This window comes from Pectinophora gossypiella, chromosome 15, assembly GCF_024362695.1.
Source record: "Pectinophora gossypiella chromosome 15, ilPecGoss1.1, whole genome shotgun sequence".
NCBI lineage: Eukaryota > Metazoa > Arthropoda > Insecta > Lepidoptera > Gelechiidae > Pectinophora > Pectinophora gossypiella.
In genome coordinates this window covers 2,725,787-2,746,022 of record NC_065418.1, presented here as the reverse complement: position 1 = coordinate 2,746,022, position 20,236 = coordinate 2,725,787, and the positions used below count along the sequence as shown (strand labels likewise).

Here is a 20,236-nt window from a genome sequence, read left to right as displayed (position 1 = left end):
GTCACGTCAAAAAAAAGTACACTAAAAAGAGCGTGAATTAAATTGATGATGATAATGATAGATAGTGTAGAAGTGTACTAATAATGGCCCCGATTCCTGCAAACACATCCTAATTTTATTTTAAGTTATACCTGTCTTTTTCTTATCCGCGGAAGAGGAAAGGGACGGATGATTAACAACTGTTAATTTTAAAATGAATGAATAACCCGGGCGAATAAAATAGGCTTCTCGCTCATATGCAACCCGTTTGACGTGTGCTGTCAACTTAATTTTATCGAGTTATTGGGCAATGTAAAATTTTGGAAGGACTTTTTAAACTACTGCCCAAAACTGACGTGTTCCATAAGTTTTATGCCTGTCGGTTGACGCGTCCCTTTCTTTTTCAGCTGATAGAAAAATGACAGGTATAACTTAAAATTAGATGGTGTGTACAGGAATCAGCATCATTCTCTCTCTCTCTCTCTCTCTCTCTCTCTCTCTCTCTCTCTCTCTCTGTTTATTTAAGAGCTGCGCTCTTGTCGGTGGAGTAATCGTCATTCCTCTCTTCTTCCCGCCAAAACCTTCACCTCCTGATACGACACGACCTGCTCAGAAGGTTCTCTTTTAACATCATTGTATCTTTAAAAATCAACCCCCTTTAAAAATGATAAATAACTCCACGCGTTCGCCAAAGCTATTTCACTACCAAAATATAATTACGTGTGACTAATTTTGGGCGATGATTACACCTTCGTTCATACCCTAAATTGCCTTTTAAAGCGATGCGTACCGAAACCTCATTTGTATGTAACCGCAGCTCAGATAAATTACTTGAAATGAAGATGATCATGCGAGATCAAAGCCAGTGCGGCGACTCGGAATAACAAACTGTCGGTAAGGAGGTCTTGTGAAAATATGAGCTTGTAAAACATTGCGACGCGTATGCCTCTGTGTACCCTTACATTTTGGCGAGGTATGTGCAACCAGTGCTGTGCCGTGCCCGGAAATGTCCCCAAAGTAGGAATGTTCCCGTTGTAAAAACTATTTAATAGTAAGTATACGACGATCTGGTGAAGGTCGCGGGAAGCCGCTGGATGCGAGCAGCTCAGGACCGATCGTCGTGGAGATCCTTGGGGGAGGCCTATGCCCAGCAGTGGGCGTCGTACGGCTGATGATGATGATGAGTAAGTATACTGGCTACTTTTCTTTTCAAATGGTTCTTTCTTGTACAGTCAGAAGCAAATAGTTATTAACAGCCAAGGTATACATTATAGTTAGCAACATCAAGAATGTCCAACCATTAGGGACGTTCAAGGTGGCCGTATAGATAGTAACACTCTAAGTGACCAAAAACATCGGCCCAACCCGCGTGTTCAAAAAGTTGGCAACAACCTAATCGTCCACATATTTTTGTACATCTTGACTGCTTGAATATCATTTGCGCAGTTACTGTTGTCATATTTACACCGAAATAATTGAGCCGCACTATTTGACATTGTAAGTGTCTCGCGAATCTGGTTGATTAAGTTGTCGCCAACTTTTTGAACACGCAGATTGTGCCGATGTTTTTGGTCACTGGAACATTATTTTGTTTTTACATAAATCTCATAGATCACAGGCATGAATATGCCGCCATTTTCCATATAGGTGCCTAGTTAAGTCTTTTTTTAACTATTTTACTTATTTTGGTGCAATAAAGTATAGTAAGTGTAGTAAGTGTTAGTGTAGTTTAGGTAGTGGTGTGGTGTAGTGGTCGTGTCGTATCGGGAGGTGAAGGTTTTGGCGGGAAGAAGAGAGGAATGGCGGTTACTCCACCGACAAGAGCGCAGCTCTTAAATAGAGAGAGAGAAAGTATAATTACTACATGTATGAAAGTGTTTCAAGACCACAAAAACTAACTAAATAGGCTATATTATATACACCTCGCATCCCAACACCTATAAAATCCAACGTAAATGTAGTAGGTAACTAACAGGATAGTAAACTAAGATGTAATGACCCTAGTTAATGGGGGTCTACGACAACTTTACTATGGTGAGTTTATGAACCCTTTATTAAGCAAGCCTCTAAGTGGTTCATGTCTGCGTAAGCGCGCGGAACTGGTGTTAAATAGCCTAAGCTGTATTTTCTTCACGATAATACGCGTAGCAACACTTTTGGAATAACACCGGTTAACGGCAACCCGGACTCACTGGTTTCGAACAATAAATGTGGTTGTTTTTTTCGACTAGAATAGTGATTCTCTAAGGTGTGACACCGTAACCTCTGGCCAAGTAGTTAATGCCATCTGCGGCAAATCTACAATAAGTCACGTCAAGAAAAAAACACCGTAACGAAAACAAAATACTAAACGTCCATTTGATTGCACTGAAAACGATGGTTGGTGTTTTTCATGTCAGAAATATTTAATTAAAAATTTTAAGTTTTTGCTGCTCTAAACTATACATATACATAAATTATACAACATAACATGAGGGTAACATAATATCCATCGCATCGTATATCAGACAAAATGCCACATTTTCAGTTAAAAATACAACGATTCTAAAGATACAGACGTTCAAAGGTTGGACAAACAAGCAGACGAAGGCGGTGAAAGCTTCGCAATACGATCTGTTTTAGGAGATAAGGAACCCTAAAAGGTACTAACAAAAGGAAAATTACGTAGAGTCTTTATGACACTGCGCTAGGTTTCAGTCTAAAAGAAAAACTAAAACTTTTGCAGTATAATGTTACGTCTAAAACGCCTGCAGCTAATCACACGGCAAATACACGCATCGACAGTTATAATCAGACACAGATTTCAGGCACTGTAGTTGAATCCATGTCAATACCAGGGATAATAATTCATTATACTTACTAATTAGGCACGATAAGCCGTTGTTAACGGCTACTATTCCAAACTTCCACCAACTCGCACTGAAACAGTTTGTTGGATGGCTGGATGGGCCAGCAGTGGGACGTAATATGTTACTTTATTTTTATTTCATGTTATTATTCATTCGACAATGTCCCCATCGGGAATCGAACCCGGACCTCCAGATTGTGAGCCTAACGCTCTAACCACTAGACCACGGAGGCTGTTCACTTTGTGAGACTGTCCTTTGTTTGGTAAGGACTTTTCAGGCATGAATCACCTGATTGTCCGAAAAAGTAAGATGATTCCGTGTTTCGGAGGGCACGTTACAGCCGTTGGTCCCGGCTATTAGCCGTAAAAACACCTCCACCAACCCGCATTGGAGCAACGTGGTGGAGTATGCTCCATACCCCCTCCGGTCGATTGAGGGGAGGCCTGTGCCCAGCAGTGGGACGTATATAGGCTGTTATGTTATGTTATTATTCATTAATACATATTATTAATTAATAAAATGGTCATAATATACGCTCTAGTGTTGACCTCATGAAGGTCCACGATGACAAAGGCGGGAGAACATGGGATGAGTTAATAGCGACCCCGCTCCTTTATAACAGATTACCGTGCTGCGTTTACACGAAGGAGAGTTAGTCTTCTTCTTGTCGTGTCGATGGCCAACTACTATCGGCCGAAAACTTGGCAACAAGTATGGCGCTATCTGCAGCGTTCATCAGATCCTCCTACGTGCAGGTGTTTGAACATGCAGGACACGATGTAAGATGTTCCAACGTTTGGGGAACACTGCCGCACTTGCACTTTAAGTCCGAGCCACCCGAGAAACCCCACCTGAACAAATTGTGCTTACTTCGACCCACCTGAGTCCGAAGTCTATTTAGACATTTCCAGGTAAGCCAAGGCAAATCAAGACCTGGCGGAGGTCTCTCGGACGGTGAAACAAAAGGGTTTGGGAGGTGTACCCGTTCCTGCCAAATCCTGCATCTTTCCTTAGAGCGGTCATCATCGTGTAGAGGCGACAGACATTTGGCGAAACTTTTACAGCTTCTCAGCCTTTGGGGCACAGGATGATAGCTATGGAGTGGATGCCGTGTGTCGTTTGTCATTTGGAGAATTAGTTAGTCTTTGAGTATTTAAATAATAATAATAATAATAAAACACTTTATTGCACACAAATTCACAAAACATTTACAGGATAAACTTATTCTAAGGTGGGCAAAGGCGGCCTTATCGCTAAGAGCGATCTCTTCCAGACAACCTTCGGCAGAGGATATAGTACACTTGTACAGCTGCAGTATAGCGCGCAAAAAAGTAAAATAAAATAAGAGAAAGAAAAAATAAATAAATAAAAAATATATATAATTACATATATATATATATATATATATATATATATATATATATATATATATATATATATATATATATATAAATCATATATATATATATATATATATCACTATAAATATATACATACAATGATACATATAAGTAAAAATAGAGTTAGTGAAAGTGAGATGCTACTTAAAATATTTTAGAGGGATAACTGGGAGGAGAAAAAGTGACGCCTATATCCAGCAGAACGAATAACAATATATAATTGTAGCAAATACTTATACACTTGACGTGGGACACGTTAGATGACATTTAAAAAAAAAACAAATGCGATAAACATAAATAATCGTCTGGAATAGTCGTCTGGAAAGTCTCTCATCCTGTGGAGGTAATACGATCGTACCTAAAAATGTTGTGGACGAATTTATACGTTTATTAAAATTACTTACATTGCAATTGTGCCTAGGTGTAATAACAAGGCACTCTACCGTTATTAAATTTCTAGTACACACCAAACAAACTACACACGTTATACACTCAGTTCAGAGAGGCAAGTCAAATTTTGAGGTTAGTACTTAGTTTGGACGAAGAAGCAAGTAGGTATTTAGTAAACTATAGAGTACGTCTAAACGAGCCTAAAGCTCGTAGAGGTAAGATCAAATTATAATTTTGATGCTAATTGCACCGACCCGCGTCTACCCAAACAATGGCCTTAAGACAATGTGGACGCCACTTTATATCACTACTGTCACATATTTTAGGTTAGGTTAGCTTAATTAAGTACCTACTGTCAACGACATAAATTTCCCCGTTACAATCGAATTTATGCCCTAATACCAAGGTGCAGGTACGAATATTATTTTTAGGACGTAATTAAGCCAAGGTTATCAATTTATGTCGTGATAAGTTTGTTCGCCGAATAAAGACATGGGCTAGGTTTGGTTTTTGGCAAGAATTTATTGAGAAATAAGATATACCTGAGCGTGCTGCATATTAATTTACCTATTGGGCGAAACGAGAATTCGAAGATAACGGGATGGAAAAGGCCATATCGACGACGAGAGGCTGGTATTCCACCTCACAATCCACACGATAAGAAGAAGAGTAAGACCCAGAGGGAGTGAGGTCGGCGCCCGATAAAAATTGGTGCGGGCGGAGAGTTACCGTTCTATACGTGTTATTCTTTAATCTGTGCGCGACTCTCGCTCACGTAGGTGGCGCCTATCCTAGTCACATATGTAAATCGCGACCTCCCGTCAACACCGAATGACCTCCCATTATTTCCTGTCCGATAAGTTTTTGAACAGACAACTTGTCTTTTAGAATTCCGTAGCGAATGACGAGTAAACCTTTTTCTAACTACTAGCCAAGCTTTATTTTTTTAATCGACGGCTTATTAAAAATACTTTTTCATTCTGACGTGACTTATAGTAGATTTGTCGGCAATGGCATTTATTACTTAGCTGGACAAATGGAGAGCACTGAGGGCTCTCATCCGGATATTTTATAGCCATAATTATTGTTTATTATGGTAAAATGGCACACAGTATCCGTTTGTCACACAGAATTCCCGATTGTGCGATTGTGCGATTGTGTTAGTCTACAAACGTAACTTATGTAAAATATTTTATTTAGTGATACTTACAGTAAGTAAATGAAATAACACGAAATCAATTGGTCTCCTGCTTCTTGCACATTAAAACTTTCGTAAAATGCTTTCGCTTCAGAAAATCCAAGCTCTCAGCCAACATTTTCAAAGTTCTGGGGGTGTTAAAAAGGCCACATAAAAATAATAATAAAGCAATATTGCTATTTGACATTTGCGCAAGTGGACAAATAATAATAATATTAAATATTGTTTAATATTGATATAATATTAATATTGCTTTTTAGATAAATTGCTTCAATTTGCCTTTTTGACACCTGGTCTTATCCTTAGTCGCTCCAGAATAGACGTAGTGCTTTTAATTATTTCTTGATATAACCTTTACCCTAAGAGCCAGCGGTTGCCAGACCTCCGTTATTTTATAAAAGCTAAAAGTAATTTGCACATAGTACCAAACACAGAGCAATGTTCATAAAATATGAAACAATGTACTTCAAGTACAGATTTTTCGACTATATAATACCTATACGACGGATGCTTGCCAAGTTACAACGCTTGCGGTAAGAATTACCTCTACTCTGTGCGTGGAAAGCTTAAGAATTGATTGTACTATTCAAAAGCTCCAGAACCCTACGCGACCATTGCCGATACTGACTTGGCTGGTTTTATTTTCGCCTACATTCAATGAAGGTGGCAAATAGACGGTGACATATTGGCTATTATAGAGATTTATGGATCCTCAAGTCCTACATAGTGGGTTAAGGTACATTAACGGTGTGTCTAAAAGACCTAAATTACCTGGATAATTATGTTGCTAAGATAGAAAATAGATGCATAATTAGGTATTCGAATCTCATTCTTTTCATTCTAAATCGTCCAAAAAATGTTAATAATATTTAAATTTAATGTAGGTACCGACTAAATAATTATTAAGTACCTAATTGCTTAAACACTTTTTAATATCTAGGCTTATCAAATTAATAAAAATAATTATTTATTAAATTATCGTGTTTTTGGTAATAAGCAGAGTCCATTCTCTAGCATTTTTTTAAACTCGTAGGCATCAATTATATCGAATGTGAATCTTATTATTTACTTACGAAAAAAAAACTTCAGCTTTATTCAAACCATAATCGACCTGAATTGTTCTGTGCTTTAAATCAAATACAAAGTTCTTTAAAGAGAATGTATAAAGAAAGAAAGAAATTGTACAATAATTAAGTGTTATAGTTTAAAAAAGTTATTTAAGTACACTTACTTTATCTTTATAAGTAACATAGTCGATCATATTGTGTCATAAAAGACCGTGGAACAATATCCGAATGGATAGCCTTTCCCCAGCATGTATGGGAACAATGTGGCCTCGAAGTAAGCGGGACTTTCCGGTTCAATCATCATCACTAATTTAAGAGCCATGCTCTTGTCAGTGTAGCTGCATTCTTGTTTATCAAAGACCAATTCCTTCACCTCCTTATAAAACACGACGTTCGCCTTCTCTTTAATCTGTTCCATGTAAACTCTTCTTGGTCTTCCCCTTCCTCTCTTTCCTTGTAGCTTCCCTTCTACGATGTTTTTTAATAAATTCATCGTGTCTTTAAGTGTCCAATCATCTTGCCTCTTCTGTCCTCTATAACTCTCAATATTTGCCTCTTCTCCCTTACTCTTACTAGCACTTCCTCATTAGTAACACTTTCAGTCCAACTTATTCTTTCCATCCTCCTCCAACACCACAAAGGTTCAAAGGCCTCGAGTCTCTCTCTGATTCAATAACTTGTCAGAAAAAATCTAACAAATATTGCACTCCATAGTATTTTTGTTCTTTTTTTTGACGTAACAGATTGTAGGTTTGCCGCAGATGGCATTATCTACTTGGCCGGACAAATGGGGAGCGCTAAGAGCTCTGACACGGTACAAAATTTAACACAACAGGGTGCTTGTTGGGCGCGAACTTCTGAGGATTACCTATATTTGTAAGAATTAATCGACCCTAGTGGGTTTATAGCGATAAGCGCTAAATAAGGGAGGACAACTTCACAAAGGTTTCAAAATTGATGAAAATGGGTCGGCGACGGGAAATTCCACTTGATATTGACTTTAAATCAAGGTCAGAATCATCCCTCAAAATTTTCGTTTCGATGTCACTAACACCTTGTATTTGTAACGTTTTTTCTGACAAGTTATTAAATCAGAAAGTTCATTTATAACAACTGTCTATTTATAGTCCATTTATAACAATCGCAGATCGCTTGTTTAATGGCCTCTCATATGGAAGGTTCTCACGGCATAGGCACACGACCAAACTGCAAAGAAACTGCAGTCCAACACCTCGACTGATCGGAACACAACGCAAACTTGAGAATTATAGAATTTAAATACATTTAAATATAAATATGAATATTCTTAAGTAATTCTAAATCTTTTTTTTATAATTTATGAAATTTTGGTGTTCTCAACGGCAACGCGTTTGAATTTTAAGGTAAGTTTCTTAATTACCCTTTTAAATAGGTTCCTTTCAAGTTCTTTATTTATCCAATGAACATTATATCCTCGGTCGTTACTTGCGGGGTTCGCAGTGTGTGGTGTATTGAGATGATTGCATCTGAATATCGTTTATAAGGAGTTTAAAAATCTTTTGAGTTTGAATTCATATTTGGATGGTAGAGAATTGAACATACATACATAAACTCACACTATTTCCCACCGGGGTAAGTAAAGACTATGGAATTCCATTTGCGTTAGATGTGTCAGGAGACACAACTCTCCTGCTTCCTCCACATTCATCAATCGTTTCATACACGCACGCCGGTTCAGAGTAGAGCGTACTAAACCTTTTCTAAGGACATCTCCAATTTGGTCAATATACGTTCTTCTGGGTAGAAAATTGATATCACGTGGTTTTCAGGGTTTGTGCCTGATTATGGCAATAGGCTCACCCTTTACAAGGAACTTAAAGCTGGCGAGGAATGGATGTACAGTCATGAGCAATATAATGTACCCACTTTAGGACTCTGTCGCACTAACATATTTGACATTTAATGAGACTTGCAGTTCAATTTGTCAAAAAAGTTAATGTGACATGGTACCAAAGTGTATACGTATTAATGCTCGTGACCGTATGTAATATACCTAGACTTATGCCTACCCTTTCGTGTTATAGAAATAGAGAAGTCTTATTGCGACGTAAAAAATGTGGTGTTATAGAAATACAGAAGTAAGTATTATAGTATCAACATGGACCCGGTAAGGGCACTGCAACTGGTAGAGAGGACAAGATACTTACTTATATAATTATTAGTCAGTGATAAAATTTGTATTTGTCATACTTATTATAGATTTTTTATTACTTATATAAAAAAAAATTGGGATCTCGTCTAGTTAATAAAAAAATATAAAGTTAGGATGGCTGAGAACGATGAAAACTTGTTTGTGATATTGAAGTTAATTATAACAAAATATTTTTTGAAAGAAAACAAAAGCCTTTATTCAAATTCACTTATTACATAACGAACGTCTCATCCGCCTAAAACTACTGCAATATTATTATTCTTCATAGTACCTACCTACTAACTAAATAATTATTTTTTCTTCAGAAATCAGCATATTCAAAACAAAAAGTGTAACTCAAGAAGATTCGCCCAATCCCGTCAATCTCGAATGGTATCTCGTCGTATTATGCTTCGTGCGTGATTGATCCCGAGAAATTAGACGATATCTTGCGAGATCGGGATCCCGGGAAATCGGGATTGCATTCCCTAGATGGTATTCCATAGTCTTTGCTTTCGCTATTTATTTTATTATTTATTTTATTTTATTCGGGTAGCTTACAGCCTCTTTTACAAAGTAAGTAGATATTTATATTATTTATAAATATTATTTATTTGTTAATATATTTTTTTTATTATTATTTTTTTATTTATTTACTTCTATGTTGATTATAATCCAGAGTATTTCCTTTCATTTTATCAATATTTATGTCATACACATTATAACTAAGTGATGTGACCTAGAATGAAGTCATAACAAGGTGTCTTGCTAAAGAAATTAATAGCTCCCCGATAAAGACTGTTTTTAATTAAAAATGACCCAGTATAGACAACTTTCTAAGCTTCGTAAAATTTATTTGCGTTTTTTACTAAATACATTAGACACAAAAATCAATATGGCTAATTAAGAAGTAGAGACATACATACAACTCTCGCCTATTTCCCATCCGGGTAAGCAGAGCCTATGGAATTCCATTTATTTGCTTCGTTCCTGACACACTAAACTTGTCATGCTTCCCCCACATTCATCAACCGTTCAAAAAGGAAAGGCCAGTATGTGCAGAGTTTGCATTCTGCTACAAGTTTTTATACAAAAACAGGAGAGCATGATCTTGAGGGCAGTCTCAGTTGAGATTAGTTTATTAATACCACACTTAAACTACCTCCACAGGCACCAAAAAATATTATCAACCGACAGATAGAGTTACTTACGCTTTTCTATAGTAAAAGTAGACTTAAAACTAATTAAAAGATAGAAATAATTAGTACGTAGTAGTTTATTTAGTAGTTAGTTACTAACTACTAGTTACTAACTACTAAAATACTTATTACTAATTATTATTATCTTTGAATTAGTACTGCGTGGTCGTGGTGTTAGTGGTTGTCTATCATCCCGGACTTCCGAAAAGTGGCACTAAGTAGTTTTAACTTCAGGTAAATTACCAACCTGGTGTCAGGGTTATTAGTGACCCGCCAAAGGCCCCCGACATGGCTCACGTAACAACTAAGTAGTAACCGGGACCAACAGTTTAATTTGCTTTCCGAAGCACGGATCATCTTACTTTCGGGCAATCTCGTGATCAGCCTGTAAGTCCTAACCAAACTAGGTACCAAAGTGATTATTGTGATATGTCCTCACCGGGATTCGAACTCGGGACCTCCGCCCAATGCTCAACCACTGGACCACAGAGGCCGGTAGTTGTTTTAACATCTATGCAAGGAACAGGCGGGGGTGTGTATATTTATTAAATTAAGTTTATCTATTATTTTCAGATGAAGACCTACCTCATCCTTACCGTCGCTTTGACACAACTGCACCCAGTCTTCAACTTTCCGATGCAGACGTCGAAACTACCCAAAATGGCCGACCACATCAACCATATGACTGAAACAAAGCGCCAGCAACGAAACCAAAACATACCTCTATCTTTACCAATAACCCATCAATTCTTAGTACCGTCAAGTCTTCACGTGATACCAATTCAAAATGTCTACCAAAACAAGATCTCGGTTTCGCATCAAAATAGAACAATCGGTACGCAACTGTTTCCCATTTATTCGTACATACCTGTACATCATAATTATTTAGTTCCTGTTCAGGACTTGGCTGTGATACCGTTGAACCATCAGAGTCATCCAAGTCACTACCATGCTGTGGAGAAGAGGCGTGAAGAGGAAGACGTGAATAGATATAGGACTTTCTATGGGGGCTATGGAACAGGGCTGTACTTCGGAGGACACGGCGCCGGTCATGGGTTTTATGTGTATGGGTAAAAAGGTGATTTTAACGTTTTTATAATAAATAAATTATTTAAACAAATTGCGACTTTTGTTATTTTTATTACTTTATTCTGTTTTGTTGTGAAGCCTCTTCCGAATACGTCCAGCTTAGAGACGGTACTGAAAAGTATCGGCGTCCGAAGGACGTAATATACGATCCCGACGACCCGATTACTCTAGCCATAGAAGCGGCCAATCAGCTCGCGACACCAAACACTTCAGAACCCCGATACCGACCCCGCCGGCGTGGTCGACGATTTCCCTCATTCAGCGCTTATCGCTATCGACCCTAGAAATGTTCGTAATAAGATTTCGGGGGGGACCATTTTTTATTTTTTGAACTGAAAGTTGAAAACTACTTTTAGCGCCATCTCAAAGAAACGAATGGAACTTACGAGTAAGCTATGTATAGGTAGAACAGAAACATAAGAGTATGAACCACCTTTCAGTTTTTAGTTCTCAGAGATTCAGCTAGATGGCACGATTACATTCGTTTTCAACTGGCAATGGCCCCGATTCCTGCAGACACCGCCTAATTTTATTTTAAGTTATATCCATCATTTTCATATCCGTCGAAAAGGAAAGGGACGGATGATTCACAGCTCTTAGTTTTAGGAAGAATGAGTAAATGAATGAATAACCCGGGCGAATCAAAAAGGTACGTCTCTGGTATGCAATCCGTTTGACGTGCCGTCTTTAATACTTAACTGTGTCGGGTTATTGACTGATGTAAAATTTTTAGACGGTTGGTTTAGATTTGTGCTTAAAATTGACGTGTGTTCCATAAATTTTATACTTATCGATTACCCGTCCATTTCCTTTTCGGCGGATAAGAAAATGACAGACACAACTTAAAATAAAATTAGATGGTATTTACAGGAATTAGCACCAATGTGGTTCCTAATTGTATGGCATCAAGGTATCTTCTTATTAGTCTGTGATCAAGATGAGGCCTTTGCTCAGTAGTACACCTCAGACACTTCATACAAACCACGTAGTTTTACACAAACACCTCATTGTGCACGCGCATCTGTGTGTGTGACGTCTAACACCACACGATTGAAGACTAAACTATATCCACTATATCTATGGACTGTAGTCTGAGAATAAATGATTTTTATTTTTATTTTTTTTTTATATCCGATTGGGGTGAGGTAAACCTAGCTCAGACGCTGGTGGGGAGCGGAGAGTTGCCGTTCTATATGTAGTACTTATTCTATGTCAGTAGTAAAACCACACTGTGGTGGCCGAAATGTTGAAGACTAAAACAAAAATTTTGAAAAAGAAACTCATTGATTCTACCAGAAGCTCATGTACTTAGCTTCACCAATAATTACTTTCCACTTTAATCGTCTCTCTTTCCGTAAATAGGTATTGTTTTAATTGTCGTTAAGCATGTATCTCGTAGAACTGAATTGGTTTATCTATCAGTTATATTGAGATTTCGATTAGTTTTCTCCTTCACTAGGGTTGTTACTTTATAAATTATAGTCAAACGTTCCATTTTAGGTGTTACTGTTAGACACAAACCTCTTTTCATCAATTGGAGAAAGCACTGCGTAGACCATAATACTCCTTATTTTCTAACGTGAGTTATTGTAGATTTACCTCACATGGCATCAGCGGTCGGACAAATAGGGAGCGTCTCAGCGCTCAGGCTCTTATATCAACTGTAGGTACCCGAGCAATGAGAAAATAGATAATTATCAAGTTAAATCTGACCAGCGCCATCTATATTTTTTGGAGAACGTAGCCTGGAAAGTTCCTCATTACCACGTAAGTAACTATTGAATGGCCACATCAATAATATTGCTATTTGACATTTGGTTGCACTGTGCACTTACTTTTACTTATATGCGCAAATGTCAAATTGCAATATTGCTTTCTTAGATGAATTGCTTCGATGTGGCCATTTTCGCCCCCCTGGTCTCTCCTTTATACCGTCAATAATTTTAAATTTCGAATCGAATCATTCTATTTCACAATTCATTTTATTCTGCTCTGACTCATTACATCCTCGACCCTGATAAGAGTAACATCTATAAGTGTATTGCTTAACTGTGGCCGTGTCTACTAACTGATATCCACTTGTCCATTACATCTTATTTTCTTTATCTTGTACGCTATATAATTATTATCGTTGAACTGTTTAAGTTCCTGTTTATGAAGTGCCAATTAATAAATTGTTTACTGTTCGACTCCTGTCGTGCTACTCTGCCGGCGGGTGTCCTTTAACTTACACATTTTAATAATTGAAAAGTGAAATGGCTATCAACATTTCACAAGGCGTCTCATACAATTTGTTTAGATTTTTTCATGTGTATGAAAACTAACATTATTTTATTAAATTTATGTTTTGTTATTGTTATGAATATTGATATTACGCACATTAAGATTATGCGTATTTATTTTATACAAATTAAGAGTATGCGGTTTTATAATTATGCGGATTATGTTATGCGAATTAAAAATAGGAGTATAATAATGTATGCGTTTTAATATAGACCCCTCTGCCGGCAAGTCGGGACTCTGGGCCTTCGCCTCCACCCGCCCCGTGCCCGCACTAGTACGCACTAGCATGTAATATTTTTTCCTTATTCTATGGTAGTAGCGCAAACTCATGGACATGTGCATTCTTCCCATTCTTACCTACGGCGCTCAGACTTGGTCTTTGACTGACATCCAAAAGTCCAGACTCAAGGTTTGCCAGAGACGTATGGAATGCAGCATCCTTGGTGTTAAATTGATCGATCGGATCCGAAACACCACGCTGCGTTCCAAAACTAAAATAGCAGACGTAGCGAGAAAGGCTGCCTGCTTGAAATGGGACTGGGCTGGACATGTTGCCCGAATGCCCGATGACCTCTGGGCCAAAAAAGCTACAGAGTGGGTTCCTGCAATTCTGTCAGACGTCGGGGAAGGCCACGGAAAAGATGGCGCGACGAGCGACCGCTTCTCGAAACGGTGGCGCGAGCAAGCTGGGGACAGGGAGGAGTGGAAGAAGGGAAGAGAGGCCTTTGCCCTGCAGTGGGACATTGAGGGCTATTAATAATAATAATTCTATGGTAGTACTTTAAGAGCAACGCGGAAGTCCGTGTTGCTCTATGAGTACTTGCCAATCCGGTTTGTCCCTAGAAGCAAATATTTGGTAAAACTGTCGCAATTCTGTGTACGTATAACGTGACGGCCCTGACTTTCCCTACAATCGTGTACTACTATTTATTAATCAACAGTCATTAAGTTATCGATGTTTACTAATGGATTGAAAGCATGATGTATTAGTCACCTAGTTTCTTGTCGCGCCTTCTACCGAGTGGACTTCTGTGGCAATTTATTTTATTTTTTATTTCATTCATAATGAAGTGAGTACGTTTTTATAATATTATTATATTAGTAAATACCATAAAATAAAAATAAAGTTCAATCGAATTATTTGAAAATTGAGGTCACTTTTGCTTACCTACCATTGTGATAAAACCTCTAATTTTGAATTAGGTAGCCTTGCCGCGCTAAGTTTTAAATCTGTGCTAGTGACACCGTAACGAATACTGAAGGGGATGATTCAGACCATGATTCTGCGTTGATATCAAGTAGAATTTCCTGTCGAAAATTCATGATTTTGGTGTTTTATTTAATTATTTTTAGTTCCATACTTTTGCGACGGAAAATTCCACTTGATATCAACACGCCTAGTTTGGTTAGGACATTACAGGCTGATCGCCTGATTGTCCAAAAAGTAAGATGATCCGTGCTTCGGAAGGCACGTTAAGCCGTTGGTCCCTGTTATTACTTACTGATGTAAGTACGTAGTCGTTACATAAGTCATGTCAGGGGCCTATGGCAGCTCAGTAATAACCCTGACACGAGGGTTGATTAGGTAATCCACCTCACAATCCACACGATAGAAGATGTTTTCAAATAAGCGTGCGACGTGTGGTAAGCTCGGTGAGGTGTGGGTACTTAGTTCATCTTGCGATGGATGTACCTCTGACTACCCCAATTGGGATATAGTCGTGAGCTTACGTTTTGTTATGTTATTTTTTTTTTCTTTTTCTCTCTTTTTTGTGTGTAATTTAAATAATGACATTGTAAAACATTTTATTACTATTTCATAATTAATGTGGCTAATGACTGAATAAATTATCAATTTTATTTTATTTAACAATTTGCATGTTATATAAATAAATAAATAAATAAAAATTGTTTATTTCAGGCAAATATTTTAATTATACAACACAATTAATACACCCACCCATAATATCATTATTATTAAGTACATTATTTTTTCCACTTAAATAATTAATTCATTAAATTGAAATTATTATTAATTGAAATTGTAATAATTATCAATAATAATAATAATAAATAAGTAACATTAGTTATAATTTAAATAACTAAAAATGTAGACCAAATTTTAAATGCTGACCATCTGCAAACTGTAATACCATTTTTATTACGAATGAATTAAGTATGTCAGTCAATAAGTCAATTGCTCTTCTTTTTCAGATTTTTAGCAGCTGTTTTACTCTTGGCAGTTGCTTGTTTAGCACATGGCGATGATGGAGTACAAAAAGGTAAGTGTTAAATGGGGTAGACAGAGCCACTAATAATCAAAGACAACATGCAGTCACTTTTTGTATACATGAACTTTATTATGACAAGGGATCAGTCTATCGCCCATAACAACTGGGTAGTTCTAGGTCAAAGATAAATTATGAAATTCTGATTACTAAATAAATACTTACAGATCTAAAGGTGACAAAAAATGTATTTTTTATATATTTTTTTATTTATTAAATCTTAACACTAAGAACACAATTTGTCGCTGCCCTGCAAAACTGTTTAAACAATTTGTCTGCAGGAAAGACTCTCTACTAATAATATGAACTTATATCTAATAGTCAATTAATAACATAAGTTAACTAGGAATAATAAGTTAGCTAGGACACGAGTCTAGAAGGTGTTGTTTAAGTAATTTAACTTATTTATGAATTTTAACAATGAAAATAGTAATAATAAGTGCGACGTGAACGTGTTCTATGCACGTGTTGTGTGTTTAGTATTATGTATCATTTATAACCGACTTCAAATAAAGGAGGAGGTTCTAAACGCAACTCTTCATCATGTTTAAGATAGATAATTTATTATGTTACAATAAACTATAAAATAAAATGTAATTGTACTTTTAGATGAAACAATAAACAAAACGAATGAAAAAGCTTACAAATTAATTTATGTGGCTGAAACATGGGACGTAGCTAAAAAGAAATGCGAAGAAAATGGAGCAAAACTTGCAGTTCCTAAATCTGAGGTAATTAGATTTATTTATTATACTTAGGGCATTAATTTACAGCAGTTAAAACACCGTAAAATATAATTCACAACAAATTCCACTAATTAATAGTTAAAATATGTTTATAGTGGAGTCAATAAAACCAGAAACAACCTCCGTGGTCCAGTGGTTGGGCGTTAGGCTCACGATCCGGAGGTCCCGGGTTTGAATCCCGGTGGGGAAATATCACAAAAATTACTTTGTGACCCTAATTTGGTTAGGACATTACAGGCTGATCACCTGATTGTCCGAAAGTAAGATGATCTGTGCTTCAGAAGGCACGTTGGTCCCGATTACTACTTACTGATGTAAACAAGTAGTCATTACATGAGTCATGTCAGGGGCCTTTGGCGGCTCAATAGTAACCCTGACACCAGGGTTGATGAGGTTGGTAATCCACCTCACAACCCACACGAGAGAAGAAGAAGAAGAATAAAACCAGAGCTTCCTAACTAACTTCTTATTTGCGAGGTATAAGTCCGATTTTCATGATTTTTTTCTTTAGTAGGTGAAGGAAAGTGTGCTTGTATAATATATCTTTCTTTCTCTTTCAGGAAGAGTTTCTGTTTCTACAAAAAGAAGTTGTGCGCAAAATGCATTATCCCAGTATAATTGGTTCGAATTATAAATACCTCGTGTGGTTGGGGATTGATAACAGGAATGATAACTTTGTATGGAGAGATGTTGATGGTAGGTAAACACGAAATGTCGGCACATCAAGATATGCTGACACATCATGATATGGCGGCACATCATGATATACCGGCACATCTTCATATGCCGGCACATCATGATATGCCGGCACATCATGATATGCCGGCACATCATGATATGCCGGCGCATCTTCATATACCGGCACATCATGATATGCCGGCACATATTCATATGCCGGCACATCATGATATGCCGGCGCATCTTCATATACCGGCACATCATGATATGCCGGCACATATTCATATGCCGGCACATCATGATATGCCGGCGCATCTTCATATACCGGCACATCATGATATGGCGGCACATCATGATATACCGGCACATCTTCATATGCCGGCACATAGCATACGGATAAATAAATTATTTATTCGTATGCTGGAAGAAACCTCTTTGTTTCAAGATAAACTTACTGTACTGTCTGTCTATATTTTTTGTGACTGTTTTATTGTGTACAAATATATAAATGGCTGAATGCGCATGCATATTTTAATATTATGGTCTAGTTTTATGTTAGACTTCATTTTCAAATTTTCACGACTGCAACTAGTTATGTGTGCCAAATAAATATACATAAATAAAACTTTCTTTTCAGGTAATAATATAGTGGAGAATGGATATAACGTATGGTCTGGAGATAATGGAAAAATTACTAAATTTAGGTAGGTACCTTTTTTGTTGACGAAAGTCTTTGACCAGTGCGTGTTGCCAGTGATGACCTACGGCAGTGAGACGTGGCCGCTTACTATGGGTCTCGTGAGGAGGCTCGGTGTCGCTCAGCGGGCAATGGAGAGAGCTATGCTCGGTATTTCCCTGCTGGATCGAATCAGAAATGAGGAGATCTGCAGGAGAACTAAAGTCACCGACATAGCTCGGAGAATTGCAAAGCTGAAGTGGCAGTGGGCAGGACACATAGCGAGGAGAACCGATGGCCGATGGGGCGGAAAGGTTCTGGAGTGGCGACCACGTGTCGGACGACGCTCAGTGGGTAGGCCCGCTACAAGGTGGACCGACGATCTGGTGAAGGTCGCGGGAAGCCGCTGGATGCGGGCAGCGCAGGACCGATCGTCGTGGAGATCCTTGGGGGAGGCCCATGCCCAGCAGTGGGCGTCATACGGCTGATGATGATGATGATGACCTTTTTTGTACGTAACCCTTCATTTGTAATCTCCAATTAATACCGACGGCTACACTTTTCACCACCTACCACATTATAGTATAAGTACTTATATAGTTTATAAAGCTCGGTAAAGTTCATCATGCGATGGGTGAACCTCTGACTACCCCATATGTAGTTTTTCTTCTTCCAATCGTGTGGATTGTGAGGTGGAGTACCAACCCCATCAAACCTGGTGTCAGGAGTAAGAGCCGCCTAAGGCCCCTGACATGCTCATCTAACGACTACTAATTTACATCAGTAAGAGTAACCGGGACCAACGGGTGCCATCCGAAGAACGGATCATCTTACTTACGGACGATCAGGTGATCAGCCTAGCATCACAAAGTAATATTTGTGATATGTCCCCACCGGGTTTTCAATATGTAGTTGTTAACACCGTAACAACTACAAACAAAAAACATAGAACACGTTCAGTTGCTTCTCTTCCCGGGCATGTCGTAAAAACCGACAGAGGGATTGTGTCCTCTAAATGACGGATTAATATTATGGGCGATTGGCTGATCCCTTATCACCATAAGGTTCATCATATCCATCTTAGGACTTCGTATCAACAGTGGCTGCAAGTTGTCTTTGATCACTTGTGGCTCTGCCCACCCCATTAGGGATTATGGGCGTGAGTTTGTGTTTGTTTGTTTGTTTATGTAACACACGTAACATAACATACCATCACGCTTGTATCCCCGAAAGGGTAGGCAGGTGTATCTCCTCGCCAATTATCTTTAATTTCCTCGTAAAAGGGGCGAGTCTCTTGCCATGAGCCATGTAGACGTTATGTAATATTTATTTTTGGCGGCAAGGGTGTGCTGCCGCCAAAGGATGTTTTCGGGGTAGAACAGAGCATAGTACCCCGCTAGTCACAAGTTGGTAGTGTGACTAGGGATCGACGATCCAACGGTGTTATGTTGGAAGTTGTATATACGCGTCTTGCTGTGTAAACTTCGATATCGCGTTTCACGACTGCTTGAAGACTGCATTATTGAATGTGGCGCCATCTGTTGCATGTGGGCGGAACTAGCTGGCCAACTAGTTGGGTCCGCCACACATTTATTTCTTTTTTATATGATTTATTTCCAGCGCTAACCCGGCTGAGCCACATTGTGTCGGCATGGACGCTGCCAATCATGGTCTTCGCGATTTTTGGTGCCATCTCCCACAGCCGTATGTCTGCGAGACACTATTGGACAAGACTCTCTGAGTGTTTTAGTGCGTACAGGACACTATTACACACAACACGTGGTGCACGTGGTGCACTATTATTTATTCGTAGGTCACTACACGGTGTCGTCGACACAGTGCCTCTACACCGTGTCGACAGAGGGATGTGTCAGACCGTGGAACTAAGGGTGGTATTAATAAACTAATCTCAGCTGAGACAGCCCTCAAGATCACATTGACATGATCTTGAGTGCAGTCTCGAAGCTAAGATTAGTTATTAATACCACCCTAACACTCCGTATAGGTATAAACTGTGAGGCTGCGTACATAGTAAAGGTTCCTATCGTCTAGAATCTACTGAGTAGTCTCCATAGCCAAATGAGTTACTTTTTACTAAACGTCAAAGCAAAAATAAATACCTAGCTACTATTTTTTATGAAAACTTACATCGTGAGGATATAAAAAATACTGACGTAATGTTTTAATTAAAATGATTAAATATATTAAATAATGTTTTTGTAGT

At 38.1% G+C, this 20,236-nt stretch overlaps 2 protein-coding genes across 2 annotated transcripts; both read left to right on the top strand.

Moving 5' to 3' along the window:
- Positions 1-8,156: 8,156 nt before the first annotated feature.
- On the top strand, positions 8,157-11,326 carry LOC126373249 (uncharacterized). The gene is made up of 2 exons (XM_050019312.1): positions 8,157-8,265; positions 10,826-11,326. The coding sequence occupies exon 2, from the start codon at positions 10,826-10,828 to the stop codon at positions 11,324-11,326; it is 501 nt and encodes a 166-aa protein (XP_049875269.1). The 5' UTR covers positions 8,157-8,265.
- Positions 11,327-14,594: 3,268 nt separating this feature from the next.
- Positions 14,595-20,226, top strand: LOC126373220 (collectin-12-like). The gene is made up of 6 exons (XM_050019275.1): positions 14,595-14,694; positions 15,839-15,906; positions 16,522-16,643; positions 17,219-17,354; positions 17,974-18,040; positions 19,633-20,226. Exons 1-6 carry the CDS (start codon positions 14,690-14,692, stop codon positions 19,751-19,753), a joined length of 519 nt encoding a protein of 172 aa, XP_049875232.1. The 5' UTR covers positions 14,595-14,689; the 3' UTR covers positions 19,754-20,226.
- Positions 20,227-20,236: the final 10 nt, after the last annotated feature.